The sequence below is a fragment of the Madurella fahalii genome (genome assembly GCF_045866475.1).
Source record: "Madurella fahalii IFM 68171 DNA, scaffold_3, whole genome shotgun sequence".
In the NCBI taxonomy this organism is placed as follows: domain Eukaryota; kingdom Fungi; phylum Ascomycota; class Sordariomycetes; order Sordariales; genus Madurella; species Madurella fahalii.
In genome coordinates, this window is record NW_027263973.1 from 4,085,173 (window position 1) to 4,097,806 (window position 12,634).

At 54.5% G+C, this 12,634-nt stretch overlaps 4 protein-coding genes across 4 annotated transcripts; 2 read left to right on the plus strand and 2 right to left on the minus strand.

The window, feature by feature from the left end:
- Positions 1–1,549: 1,549 nt before the first annotated feature.
- MFIFM68171_06622 (uncharacterized protein) lies at positions 1,550–3,137 on the plus strand (the record flags this gene model as incomplete). Its single annotated transcript, XM_071062042.1, has 9 exons — positions 1,550–1,657; positions 1,761–1,810; positions 1,873–2,019; positions 2,085–2,151; positions 2,222–2,249; positions 2,301–2,313; positions 2,371–2,803; positions 2,852–2,936; positions 2,989–3,137. 9 exons carry the CDS (start codon positions 1,550–1,552, stop codon positions 3,135–3,137), a joined length of 1,080 nt encoding a protein of 359 aa, XP_070918143.1.
- A 2,174-nt stretch (positions 3,138–5,311) lies between these two features.
- On the minus strand, positions 5,312–6,137 carry ENDOGLUCANASE5 (Endoglucanase 5A; the record flags this gene model as incomplete). The annotated part of the gene is made up of 3 exons (XM_071062043.1): positions 5,312–5,681; positions 5,743–5,991; positions 6,049–6,137. 3 exons carry the CDS (start codon positions 6,135–6,137, stop codon positions 5,312–5,314), a joined length of 708 nt encoding a protein of 235 aa, XP_070918144.1.
- A 1,500-nt stretch (positions 6,138–7,637) lies between these two features.
- RPB2 (DNA-directed RNA polymerase II subunit RPB2) lies at positions 7,638–11,551 on the plus strand (the record flags this gene model as incomplete). The annotated part of the gene is made up of 2 exons (XM_071062044.1): positions 7,638–11,317; positions 11,389–11,551. 2 exons carry the CDS (start codon positions 7,638–7,640, stop codon positions 11,549–11,551), a joined length of 3,843 nt encoding a protein of 1,280 aa, XP_070918145.1.
- A 574-nt stretch (positions 11,552–12,125) lies between these two features.
- On the minus strand, positions 12,126–12,490 carry MFIFM68171_06625 (uncharacterized protein; the record flags this gene model as incomplete). Its single annotated transcript, XM_071062045.1, has 2 exons — positions 12,126–12,305; positions 12,395–12,490. The coding sequence occupies 2 exons, from the start codon at positions 12,488–12,490 to the stop codon at positions 12,126–12,128; spliced, it is 276 nt and encodes a 91-aa protein (XP_070918146.1).
- Between the last annotated feature and the right edge of the window lie 144 nt (positions 12,491–12,634).

Below are 12,634 nucleotides of genomic sequence, written 5' to 3' on the forward strand. Positions count from 1 at the left end.
AAGAGCTCTAACACTAGTCTTTCTCTACGATGTAACTACTACTGCTGAAAATGGTACAGAAACACACATCTACACCAACATACCCATCAAAACAAGGGGGAGGGCAAAGGTAGCTAAATACCAGACAGACAAGATAGACAAGTCAGGCCAGGCGACACCACCACAAATTAGGTTCCTGCAGTCTAAACAAGGTCAAAACAATATATACAGATACAACTCCCTCGGGTCAGAGGGAGATCGCTTTATACGTAAAGAAAACTCTTCAATTAAGCCTGCAACAGGTATAGAAAAGAGTGCTGAATTGATTGTTCTATCTAAGGAGAAATAGCCAAGACGGCCCTACTTATAGTATAAAAGAAAGATAGGTCCACAGCAAGTTCCAGCCCCCAGGGCGCCATCCTAGTAAGTGTATCCCTCCAACCAGAGGGACCCTGCGCTCTGGGAGCAGTTTTCCCCAACTCATTACTAACGCCGCTTTCTATTCAAACGCATATAGCGGGACAACATTATTTACTTAACACGCGCACTAACAAAAATGATGTCGTAAGCCCTCTCCACATCTCTCTATTAATCTTGGTAATGAGATCGTAGAACCATTATTAGGCTCTTGCCTGGCGGTCTCTAAATTGGGGGTCAGACTTGGGCGGAGGTTGGCAGGTTGCCGCTAGCTGACCACAAGCCCCGGCCCGTATACATTTGTTAGCTAGATTGGGCCTTCAGCCAAAGACGCACGCTTGAAGCCCCGCCTATGGGTTTGAGGCTCTGTGATAGGCAGGTCTGGTACCCATCCCATCGACGCAGTCTCGCTGGATTTGGAGGGGGCTGCATAAATTTCGAACTTTCGTGCAGGTGGGGCTCAGAGGGGCCCAATAGTTCGCAGAAGTTTCAGTGCGAGCCTTTAGGCAAGCCACTTCAAAGAGCTGAATCACGAACCACAGAGAGTGCTAGAACGCTGGGCACGCGAACGGAAAATCTCGGCAAGTTACACGGAGGATGGAACTGAGACAGTGAATCAGTGGGAAGATGATCCACAGACCGACCGGTACAATGACTTTGGCAAGTCATGCGAATGGCCTGACGTAACGAAGAGGTGCCGGCCAGCTGATTCACAACCCAGAACGCTGAGGAGTCCACCCCCTCCGGCAAAATAAACGTTAGCGTGGCAGGGGCTCACTCTGTTATAATTCTGGAGCACTCTATGCCAGGGGGTGATTGTGCCGGGGGAGGCCTAAACTTCGTCCGGGGGCAGCCTGCATTGCCTGAAGCGTAAACTTGCACTCATGAGTGGTGGACGCTGTGTGAGCCTATTGGACCGGCTTCTCTCCACCTGCTGCCGGCCCCGCTCTTGCTGGGTCCGCTGTGAGGATTGACAACAGACTCGGCGCGACTCGCCAGAGAGTGTCGCCGGTTTCCGTGAGGCGTTATTGTGTCTGCTCAAGCTAAAAATCCCGCGGGGCGCCTATTCAAATTCTTCAAACCTCCTCTTCCATCCCTTACCCCAGGATACTACCCCTTCAACTTGTAGCCGTGTGATCACCACTCCTCAAAAATGGCAGAACCGGCTACTACCGCCAGCCCGAAAGCCACATCGCCAACATCAGCTGTCGAATCACCGGCGCATGCTCCGCAGCCAGAACTTGTTGCTGCCGACTTTGGCGTATGTTATACCCGCTCCTGCTGTGTCGCCATTATCAGAAAGGAAAAGAAATGAGCCCGCCTGGGCATGGGTTAACCGAAGACGGCGCTGCGCCGGCACCTAGGTCGAGGATGACGATGACAACGATGACGGAGACTCAGCCCTAGGCTCCAAGTGAGCGGACGGCCCTGCTGAAGCTGCAACCCAAGCCTGCTAGACGCTTCACCTAATACCAGCTGTGACAGATTTGACTCCACTGCATCTGCCTCCACAAGCATCTTCGAATATCGCACTATCCAGGGCCGCACCTATCACAGCGGGCGATTCAACCTCGAGTATTTTACGCCCAATGACGACCGGCATAACGAGTCTGATGACATCAAGTAGGCACTGCGTGGCAGCCGCCGTAGCCAATCTTGTCGTCAAGTCTCTGTCTGACATGTTCTAGCCACCATTGCCTGACCCTTGCCTTGGATAACAAGCTGTATCTTCCGCCTCTCAAGAAGGATATCAAGGTGAGGGTCTCCCTGACGCCTCCCTTATCACTGAGCCGCCACACTAACGATTCATTTGAAAATGTCCCAGAGAGTGCTAGATATAGGAACAGGCACAGGTGAGGCCTTCAATATCTCCCAAGAGACGTCTGGGGCTGACGAACTTCCAGGGATCTGGGCAATGTATTCCATAATCCGATAGCCCCCAAAACGCCCCCCTTCCTAACCAGGCCATCTTAGGGATTTTGCGGATGAATTTCCCGGCGTTGAGGTAACAGGCACAGACATCTCGCCAAGGCAACCGAGTTGGGTTCCCCCAAATGTACGCTTTGAAGTCGATGATGCTACAGAGCCCTGGACCTGGGATGACAATCACTTTGACTTTGTGCACCTGCGCTACCTGCTCGGCTCCATTGACGACTGGGGCCAGTTACTCAAGCAGGCGTATCGCGTCACCGCCCCCGGCGGCTGGGTCGAGAGCGGCGAGCCCGAGATCGATTTCCGCAGTGATGATGGAACCGTGATGCCCGGTTCGGCTTTGGCAACTTGGGGTCGCATGTGCTCCGAGGCGGGCAAGAAAACAGGACGCAGCTTTACCATCATCTCGGATGGGACTCAAAAGAAGGCGTTTGAGGAGGCGGGCTTTGTCAACATCCAGGTGGTGGATCGCAAGGTAATCCATCGTTCTATCTGTTTTCTCTTTATTCCTAACACCATCCAGGTGGCTGTCGGTGATTGGCCTCGAGATCCCAAGCAAGCTGAGATTGGAAGGTACTTGTGGATAACAATCGATAATGATCTCGAAGGTGAGCAATTTCTTCACATTGGAGGGAGATGCTTTACTCATGCCGTAGACAGGATATTCGTCTTTCATGTGGCACCAGGTACTGAATTGGCCTGCCGATGAGTACCAACCTTTCCTGATGAGAACTCGCAAGGAAATGAGAAACAAAAGCATTCACCCGTATTTCAGACATCGTTATGTGTACGGGCAGAAGCCGGAGTAGCCAAGCAGACCGTCATCCTGGGTAATTTGATAGCATATTCTCATCTACCTCCTGACCTACCAAGTCTGGCACATACAACAACGAGATTCATCCAGCCAATAAAATCGCTATACTGTCGACAAGTTGAATTGTACCCACCGAATTCCTGCGAAGTAGAAAAGAGCAACAGGCTTTCTCTTTATCAGCGTAAAAGCGCCAGCACCTTAAACACAATCACCCTCTTATTGATAAGCTCATCCCTCGGTTGACACAAGCCGGCCCTCCCTGTGGGCCATGTTCGGCCTACCACAGCCGGTATCTCTCGTACTACACCCGTTTGGTTCGGCCAGAATTGACGGGTTCGACTTCGACTTCGAACCTACAGCACGAAACACGGTCGTCTTCGCCTCGCGCCTGCGCACACTTATGGACACTACATCATTCGGCCTTGGGAAGCGGTACTACCTGACCGTAGCACCGCAGTGTCCCTTCCCAGACCGTGCCATAGACGAAATCCCAAAGCACGTCTCGCTGGACTTCCTATCCATCGAATTCCACAACAGTTACTACGGCGGCGCCATCCTTTGTTTCAGGCGCCACCGGGCAAGGCGACCCGAAGCCCCGCGTCAGGGTGTTACTCGGCGTGACCTCTACCGGAGACTTTTCTCCCTTTGCTGTGACCCTCCAGCGGATAAAGCAAATTATACCACATCTGTGTGCCAAGATTTGTGGCAGAGTCTTGAATGTTGATGTGTGGCTTGAGTGTTATTAAGTGGAATTGGGAGGTAAGAGAATCAATCAGCCCGTCACTGCTAGTGTGTTAGGATCACCTAGGCTCCGAGAAAGGAATCAGAGAAAACTCAGGGCAAATCAGCCACAGCTCAAAGATCACGAAGGATGATAGGAATTTTGAGTGACCAGATTCGTCCCATATAACCGGGCCGATGTAGGGTTTTCACCCGGTATATACGGTACGGCTTTCCTATGTGTATAGTGGTAGAATCGTTACTAGTACAAGCCCGAACAGGGACAATCGGTCTACGGGACTTCCTCTTTCAACGGGGGGGTTCCAGGCCTCTCTACCCCCTACTGCAGCTGTGGGGAGGGTGGGAAACAGTGGAGCACCTTGTTGTGTGATGCCCAAGACCACCAAAGCCTAGAACCTGGCCGAGGACGGATATTCGAACCCACCGGGACCTTAGCCTTGTATTACAAGGCTGAGGCCCCCGGAACCTCAGGCTATTGAGGAAGGTTTTGGGCTGGCTGATGGATTCGGGCCGCTTGATGGAATATAACCTAGTTCGACGGCTGGAACTGGAGACCGAGGAGGCTGAGGAAGTGGGGGAGGTGGTGGACGAATCCTAAGTCGGACATTAGAGATCTTCAAGGTCTTATATAAGGCCTTCTTTTCTTTTGTAACTAACTGGCATCTACTACTATTGTTTCCTATTACTTGTTGATATAGATTTTTCGCCCGGCCTATACAGTACGGTTTTCCTATGTATATAGCAGTAGAGGGTCCGACACACTCTATTTGGATAAAGCGGTGTAGGAAGAATAATAATATATGGTGGTAGAAGGACCTGCATTCCCTATTTAAGGTAAAGCGGTGCGGGAAGAACAATAGATTTCAATAACCGATGATGTGGGTACCCACATAATCTGGGTCACCTGAGGTCTTGCAGCGTGGTTTATTGTAGATAGGACGCGTTAGGAGTAAGAATTAAAGATCCGCTCCGACCGCGTGGCCCCTTTGATCCCTATGACGGATGCTCCATAATTCAGCCCCAATGAGTCAGCTGCCCAGGATTAGGATAGCCAGGCTACCAGAGAAGGACCGCAACGCTTGCCGGGACTGACCCCGTACGCTCCTGATATTACGCTGGCTTGCCCCGGACAATGTACCCAGGTTTTCGCCATTGGAGACACGATGCGACCCCTGCCGCTGTGGTCTACACTCGTTCGCCGGCCCCTCGAGAACCATATTTACACCTGAAAGCTGGGGCGGAACACCAAGGGATTAGGTCGGGACCGGGGCAGCTTCACAACACGACCAATGATCTGAACAACGTGGTAGGTGATCCGGTTGAAGAGATCACTACAACTTCACAAACGGATTACTGAAATGCTTGATGCAATTTCATTTTGTTTTTACTCTCGCTAAAGCATGGGAAAGCGTGCTAGATCCCACTCTCCTAGGGCGGCGAGAAGGCCGGGAAGTTGGCGTCGTCGGACCGCCGGCAGCCAGTCCTGGCGACAAGCTCAGCCGGGCACTGCACCTGAGTGAAGGTGAAGGACGGATTATCGGCATTCCTGAACCAATCGAACCGCCAGTTGCATCCGGGCTGCAGGGCTGATGGGAATGAGGCGCATTGGCTGCGGTCCGAGATGCCGCCGTACTGGGCTCCCGGGAGACCTCCAAACTGGGGAGTGCAGCCGTCAAAAAGGCCGACACCGCCACCGGGGATGTTCAGGTCGAAGTGATTGCTGCCGAGGTCACCACCAGTGCTGGTCGACTGGACAACCATCATCTTACCCGCCACTGGGCCCGAGGTGAAGGTGAGTCTGGTGGAGACGGTCAGGTGCATTCAACCTTTGAGGCGTTAATAGGTTTAAAGTAACTCACGCGTAGCAGGCACAGCACCACGAGGACTCAGTCCCTCCACTAAGTGCCGTGGCCGCGAAGCCATAGGAGAGGTTGTCGTTGATCGCCCATGGAGAATGGTCTGCGCAGGAAAAGGCCGAGCCGCCATCGCAGCCGGATCTCGCTCCGAAGTCGCTGATCCGTTGGAAGTTGGCGTCGCACGCGAAGACGGGCTGGTTCACAGGTGCCTTGCCCGGCCAGGAGCACGAGGGTTTGCAGCAATCCCAGTATCTTTGAGTGCGTTAGAACACACCATGCTCGATACGACGACATCAGGAGCAGCCATACCTTGTCGACTGACCGGATCCCGAAGCGGCGTGTGCGGCAAGGGGAAGCGCCGCGACTAGGGCCGTGCGGAGAACCGGGGCAGAGTGCATCGTCGAGTAAACCGCTTTGCGGGAAAACTGGGGATAATGGTTTGGTAGTGAGGCAACAAGAACCAGGAGGGAGCCGGGAGAGGAAACGGCAGCACCTTGATATACCCAATTCCTGGCTACCCTAGCTCCTAGCTAATATATGGAAGACCGGATAGCAGCCATCTGGGCGGCAGAGTGGGCTGTGCAGCCGACAGTTAAGTGGGATGCGAGATGGTGTTGCCGAACAAGGACCACGGAGGACAACGCCGTGTGGCAGCAACCCCACCAAGCTGCTACCAGAACCGGGATCGACATGTTTTTCATGAAACAGAGCCGGCCCACTTCCCCGGAACATTGGGCCGCAATCAACGTCTTCTTTGGGATTGGCGGACGGAGACCGGAAAGCCCACTGCCACCCCGGCTTCCCATCCACTCGGAGTGCCAGAAACGATTGCTCTCTGCGGACGGATACTGCACTGTACGTGTGTTGTTGCTGTTCGATGGATTTTCTTGGCGACGGACAGCTGTGGGATTTAAAGATGGAGGGTTACGCGTTGCATTCGCCAATGTCTGCACAGCCGACAGCCACTGATCGGAAGGCGATGGTACTACCGGATGCGCAAACGCGAATTACGGGCTACATACAGAAACGGGTCAAGATTCGGGAAAATCGAAACAGAAAAGACGGATTTAGAAAATTTTCCAGTTTTAAGCCTTCTCTCTAGAACTTTTTGGCAGAACTGTAAATGAGAATTTCGACTGTTTTTAGTCAGCAGTGTCGAGGTGCACGTTCGTCTGAGATTCAATTGCCACAAACAAGCATCTTGTTGGAGTGTTATTGCCACGTTCTTGGTCTAGAGGCGACAGCTAGAAATACCAACAGTATGCTGGCAAGAATTAAACAACAAAGGTAATAGGGAGAGAATTAGAGCACGAAGGAGAGAACGAAACTCTACAACAACTTAAGGAAATACCTCTATAGAGAACTTTGGAGCATAGTGAATGAACAGAGAGGAAAAGACACAAGACAACATCGATGTGAGGGAAAAGAGCAGCAGAAGCATTCAGACAAAAGTTTTTCGAAGATGCACAGCAGCTGGAGTTTGAAGTTTTGAAAGGACAAAAGCTTGGCTGTCACGCTAACCAGATCGGGACTAGCGGGGTTTTCCTGCGCCTTTCAGCCTCCTGCAGGGCCAGAAAATCGACCGACGCCTTCGTTCCTCGCAAACCCAAAGCTTCTTCAGCCTTTGGCAATCGCTCACACGCGGTGGCCCTCCAGAGCCGTTCTTTTCTACTGAGTTGCGATTGTCTCTTTGTCTCCTCACACCTGCCGACTCGATCGGTTAATGAGCTAGGTAGGGGCTTTGCACTCGGCGGGTTGATGCGCGCGCTCACCTTTGGTGGCGATTTCTAAGCACGCTCGCTCGCCCTCCCCCAGAGACTTTCGCTGCCCTCGAACCATCCTCTTCGTTGCTTCAACCGACCTCGCATCGACGGCGGCTTTGTCGTCCCGACGCCGAGATGGCCGATTACGCGACGCAAAGCTACGGTGGCTACGCCGATACGTACGACAATGATGACAATTACGAGAACAGCGCTGGTTTCGATGATGCCGGGGGCCTCAACGAGGACAGCATCACCCCGGAAGACTGTTGGGAGGTTATCTCGTCATATTTCGACATGAAGGGTCTCGTGTCGCAGCAGATTGACTCGTTCGACGAGTTCACCTCGACCACCATCCAGTCGCTCGTCGAAGAGTACTCGGAATTGACGTTGGACCATCCGAATCCGGGCGACGATGAAGGCCGCGACGTTGCGTTGCGGAGATACGACATCAAATTCCAAGACGTGCTGATTTCCAAGCCGACCCTTACCGAAACCACGGGCGAGACCACCAGCCTGCTTCCGTACGAATGCCGCGACCGCAACCTGACGTACTCTGCGCCCATGTACTGCAAAGTGACAAAGCGCGCGCGGATAGCCATCAACGAGCCTGTCCCTCTGCACGAGATGGACGAAGATCAGCGAGAGGAGATGGCCCGGACCGGCGAGCACCCGATGATGATTCGGTGGGAGGAGGAGGACACTGGTCCCCGTGAAGGACCGGCTCCCAAGGGGGGTGACGATGATAAGGGCGACCTCATTTTCTTCGGCAAGCTGCCCGTGATGGTCAAGTCCAAGATCTGCCATCTCTATGGCGAGGACGACGACTCGCTCTTCATGTTGAACGAATGCCCCTACGACCAGGGCGGATACTTCATCATCAACGGGAGCGAGAAGGTCTTGATTGCTCAGGAGCGCTCGGCGGCCAACATCGTCCAGGTCTTCAAGAAGCCCCCGGGAGGCAGCGTCTCGTACCAGGCTGAGATCCGCAGCGCTCTCGAGAAGGGATCGCGGCTCATCTCGTCGCTTCAAATGAAGCTGCATACTAAGGCGTCCTCCGACAAGGGTAGGCACGCGAACTCGGTCAGCGTAACCCTGCCTTATGTGCGCGAAGACATTTCGCTCGCTATCGTCTTCCGCGCGCTCGGCGTGGTGTCGGACGAGGATATCCTCAACCACATCTGCTACGACCGAACCGATACGCAAATGCTGGAGGCCCTGCGGCCGTGCATTGAGGAAGCCTTCGTCATCCAGGACCGTGAGGTTGCCCTGGATTTCATCGGCAAGCGAGGAAACGGCAATGCCGGTCAGAACCGTGTAAACCGTCTCCGCGCCGCCAAGGACCTCCTCCAGAAGGAGATGCTACCCCACATCTCGCAGCAGGAGGGTTGTGAGACCAAGAAGGCCTTCTTCCTCGGCTACATGGTGCACAAGCTCCTGCAATGTGCCCTCGGCCGTCGCGACACCGACGACCGTGATCATTTCGGCAAGAAGAGACTTGACCTAGCCGGTCCGCTGTTGGCCAAGCTGTTCCGCGGTGTTGTGCGGCGCATGACCCAAGATTTGATGTCCTACATCAAGCGCTGCATCGACAGCAACAAGCACTTCCAGCTCGCGTTGGGCATCAAGCATTCGACCCTCACCAACGCGCTCAAGTACTCGCTGGCGACGGGCAACTGGGGCGATCAAAAGAAGGCCATGAGCTCCACGGCCGGCGTGTCTCAGGTCTTGAACCGTTACACGTTTGCCTCAACTCTTTCACATTTGAGGCGGACCAACACACCGATCGGTCGCGATGGCAAGCTCGCGAAACCGCGTCAGCTCCACAACACTCACTGGGGCTTGGTCTGCCCTGCGGAGACGCCTGAGGGACAGGCTTGTGGCCTTGTCAAAAACCTTGCCCTGATGTGTTACGTCAGCGTGGGCACGCCCGCGGATCCCATAATAGAGTTCATGATCGCGAGGAACATGGAGGTGCTCGAGGAGTACGAGCCACTTCGCTATCCCAATGCCACAAAAGTATTCGTCAACGGCACGTGGGTCGGTATTCATCAGGACCCGAAACAACTGGTCTCGTTAGTGCAGAGTCTGCGCAGGAAGGATGTCATTTCGTTCGAGGTCTCCCTAGTCCGGGATATCCGCGATCGCGAGTTCAAGATCTTCTCGGACGCGGGGCGGGTGATGCGGCCGCTTTTCACTGTGGAACAGGACGTCAATGGGGAGAATGGCGTCGAGCAGGGCCAGCTCATCCTCACTAAAGAACACATCCAACGACTCGAGAGGGACAAGGAACTGGGCAAGTACCATCCCGACTACTGGGGTTGGGAAGGTCTCCTCAAGTCCGGCGCCATCGAGTATCTCGACGCCGAGGAGGAAGAGACGGCTATGATTTGCATGACCCCCGAAGACCTCGACATGTACCGCCTCCGCAAGATGGGTTTCAGCGTGGACGACAACTCTGGTCAGGGCAACAACCGAATCAGGACGAAGATGAACCCAACGACTCACATGTACACGCATTGCGAGATCCATCCCAGCATGTTGCTCGGCATCTGCGCCAGCATCATCCCCTTCCCGGACCACAACCAGTCGCCCAGAAACACGTACCAGTCTGCCATGGGCAAGCAGGCCATGGGTTTCTTCCTCACAAACTACTCGCGCCGCATGGATACGATGGCGAACATCCTCTACTACCCTCAGAAGCCGCTCGCGACCACACGGTCCATGGAGTTCCTCAAGTTCCGAGAACTGCCGGCCGGACAGAATGCCATCGTCGCCATCGCTTGCTATTCGGGCTACAACCAGGAAGACTCTGTTATTATGAATCAGAGCAGTATCGATCGCGGCCTCTTCCGCAGTCTCTTCTTCCGGTCTTACACCGACTGCGAGAAGCGCGTCGGTATCAACATTGTCGAGATGTTTGAGAAGCCCGACAGGAGCGACACGCTTCGGCTGAAGCCCAGCACCTACGACAAGCTGGACAAGGACGGTATCGTTGCCCCCGGTGTCCGCGTATCAGGCGAGGACATCATCATCGGCAAGACGTGCCCCATCAACCCCGACAACGCCGAACTCGGTCAACGGACCTCGCAGCACGTCAAGCGCGACGCGTCCACGCCCTTGCGAAGCACCGAGAGCGGCATCGTCGACCAGGTCATTGTCACGACGAACCAGGACGGCATGCGCTACGTCAAGGTCAGGGTTCGGACCACCAAGATCCCGCAAATCGGAGACAAGTTCGCATCTCGGCACGGTCAAAAAGGCACGATCGGTGTCACATACCGGCAGGAAGACATGCCCTTCACATGTGAGGGCATCACGCCGGATATCATCATCAACCCGCACGCTATTCCGTCGCGTATGACCATCGCCCATCTGATCGAGTGTTTGCTGTCAAAGGTATCCACACTCAAGGGCATGGAGGGCGACGCGACGCCCTTCACCGAGGTGACGGTCGATTCGGTGTCAGGCCTACTGCGCGAGCACGGCTACCAGTCGCGCGGCTTCGAGATCATGTACCACGGCCACACGGGCCGCAAGCTCCGGGCCCAAGTCTTCTTCGGGCCGACCTACTACCAGCGTCTGCGCCACATGGTGGACGACAAGATCCACGCACGCGCGCGCGGCCCGCTGCAGATCATGACGCGACAGCCCGTGGAGGGTCGTGCTAGAGACGGCGGTCTGCGGTTCGGAGAAATGGAGCGCGACTGTATGATTGCGCACGGCGCGGCGGCGTTCCTGAAGGAGAGGTTGTTCGAGGTGTCGGATGCGTTCAGAGTCCATATCTGCGAGATTTGTGGGCTCATGACGCCGATTGCGTAAGTCTCTCTGTCCTCTCTCTTCTGCTGTGCGGGAGTAGTGTCGTGATGAATGCTCACAATGTTATTAGTAACCTCACCAAGCAATCGTTCGAGTGCCGGCCGTGCAAGAACAAGACCAAGATTGCCCAGGTCCAGATGCCGTACGCGGCCAAGCTCCTCTTCCAGGAGCTCATGTCGATGAACATTGCCTCGCGCATGTTTACCAGCCGGTCGGGCATCACGGTGCGCTAAGAGCGGACACCAGGTGGATGAATGGGATTGCGGTGGGAATGAAGAAATGGAGGGAAGGCAGAAAATTGCATGCATGCTAGGGTCGTTTGGCGTTGTGTCTATATCATCAGGAAGCCGAACTTTGGTTCAGCAGCGGTTTTTGTTTCTCTTTTCCTCTGATCTAGCCTCGGGGTTTTCCGTATGCCGTGGCCCAGGCTTCTTTCATCGCCTACCGTACCTTAGAGGTGGAGGGGAGGGGCTGTTTTGCTGCGGTCTCGTTAATTGGGAGGTTGAGGGAATGACTGGCCTTCGTGCTGCGTCTCGGTAATTTGCGTTTGATAGGTATGCAAAATACAAATATGACAGGATTTGAGATACTCTATGTGCTGCTGGAACAAGTGTGCTATGCTACACGGATGATATTGTACAACGGGATAATACGGGCATTGGAGGGAAGCAGTCACATCTTCGCTCGCTGCCCCGCTCTCTCTTCGTTCTCCTTTTCCTCCTTTCCTCTCCCTTCCTCTCCCTTCCGCTCCCAATGTGTCTCCGGATGTTGTCTTCTCCCTTTTCTCCATCCCAAAGCCTCTTAGTGCTACCTTCCCAACCCTTGCCCACCCCTGCCCCCCGTATCATCCATTTCCGCCGTGGTATCCCGCACCGCCTGATCCTTCTTGTACTCGGCCTCGAGTGCCTGCTGCATGTCAAAGTCGGCCTGGCGCTCCCGCTTCAACCGCTGCTGTTCCATATCGCGGACCACGCCTTCGTGCATTGCCTATCGCAAGAATGATGGTTAGCTAGCTTTCCCGCCGTCCGGGTATCCAGGACCCGGGCTGGTCTCGGAGAGGAGCCGAAGAAACATACCACCCGCTCGGCCTTTTGCTGGTAGTGCACAAAGACCACTGTGCTCAGGGCGAAGAGGGAGGTGCCCATGAGGGTAAGCTTTGAGGCGCGGGACATGGTGGTTGGGTGGTGGTGGCTGTGGCTATTGCCAATGCATAATGGGGGGTTGCTAGCTAAGTGCTAAGATACCTTAAGGTAGGTAGGTTTACAGCGGTTGTTCTGCTGCAGTGTCAATTGATGCGCCGGATGGAGAGAGGCGGG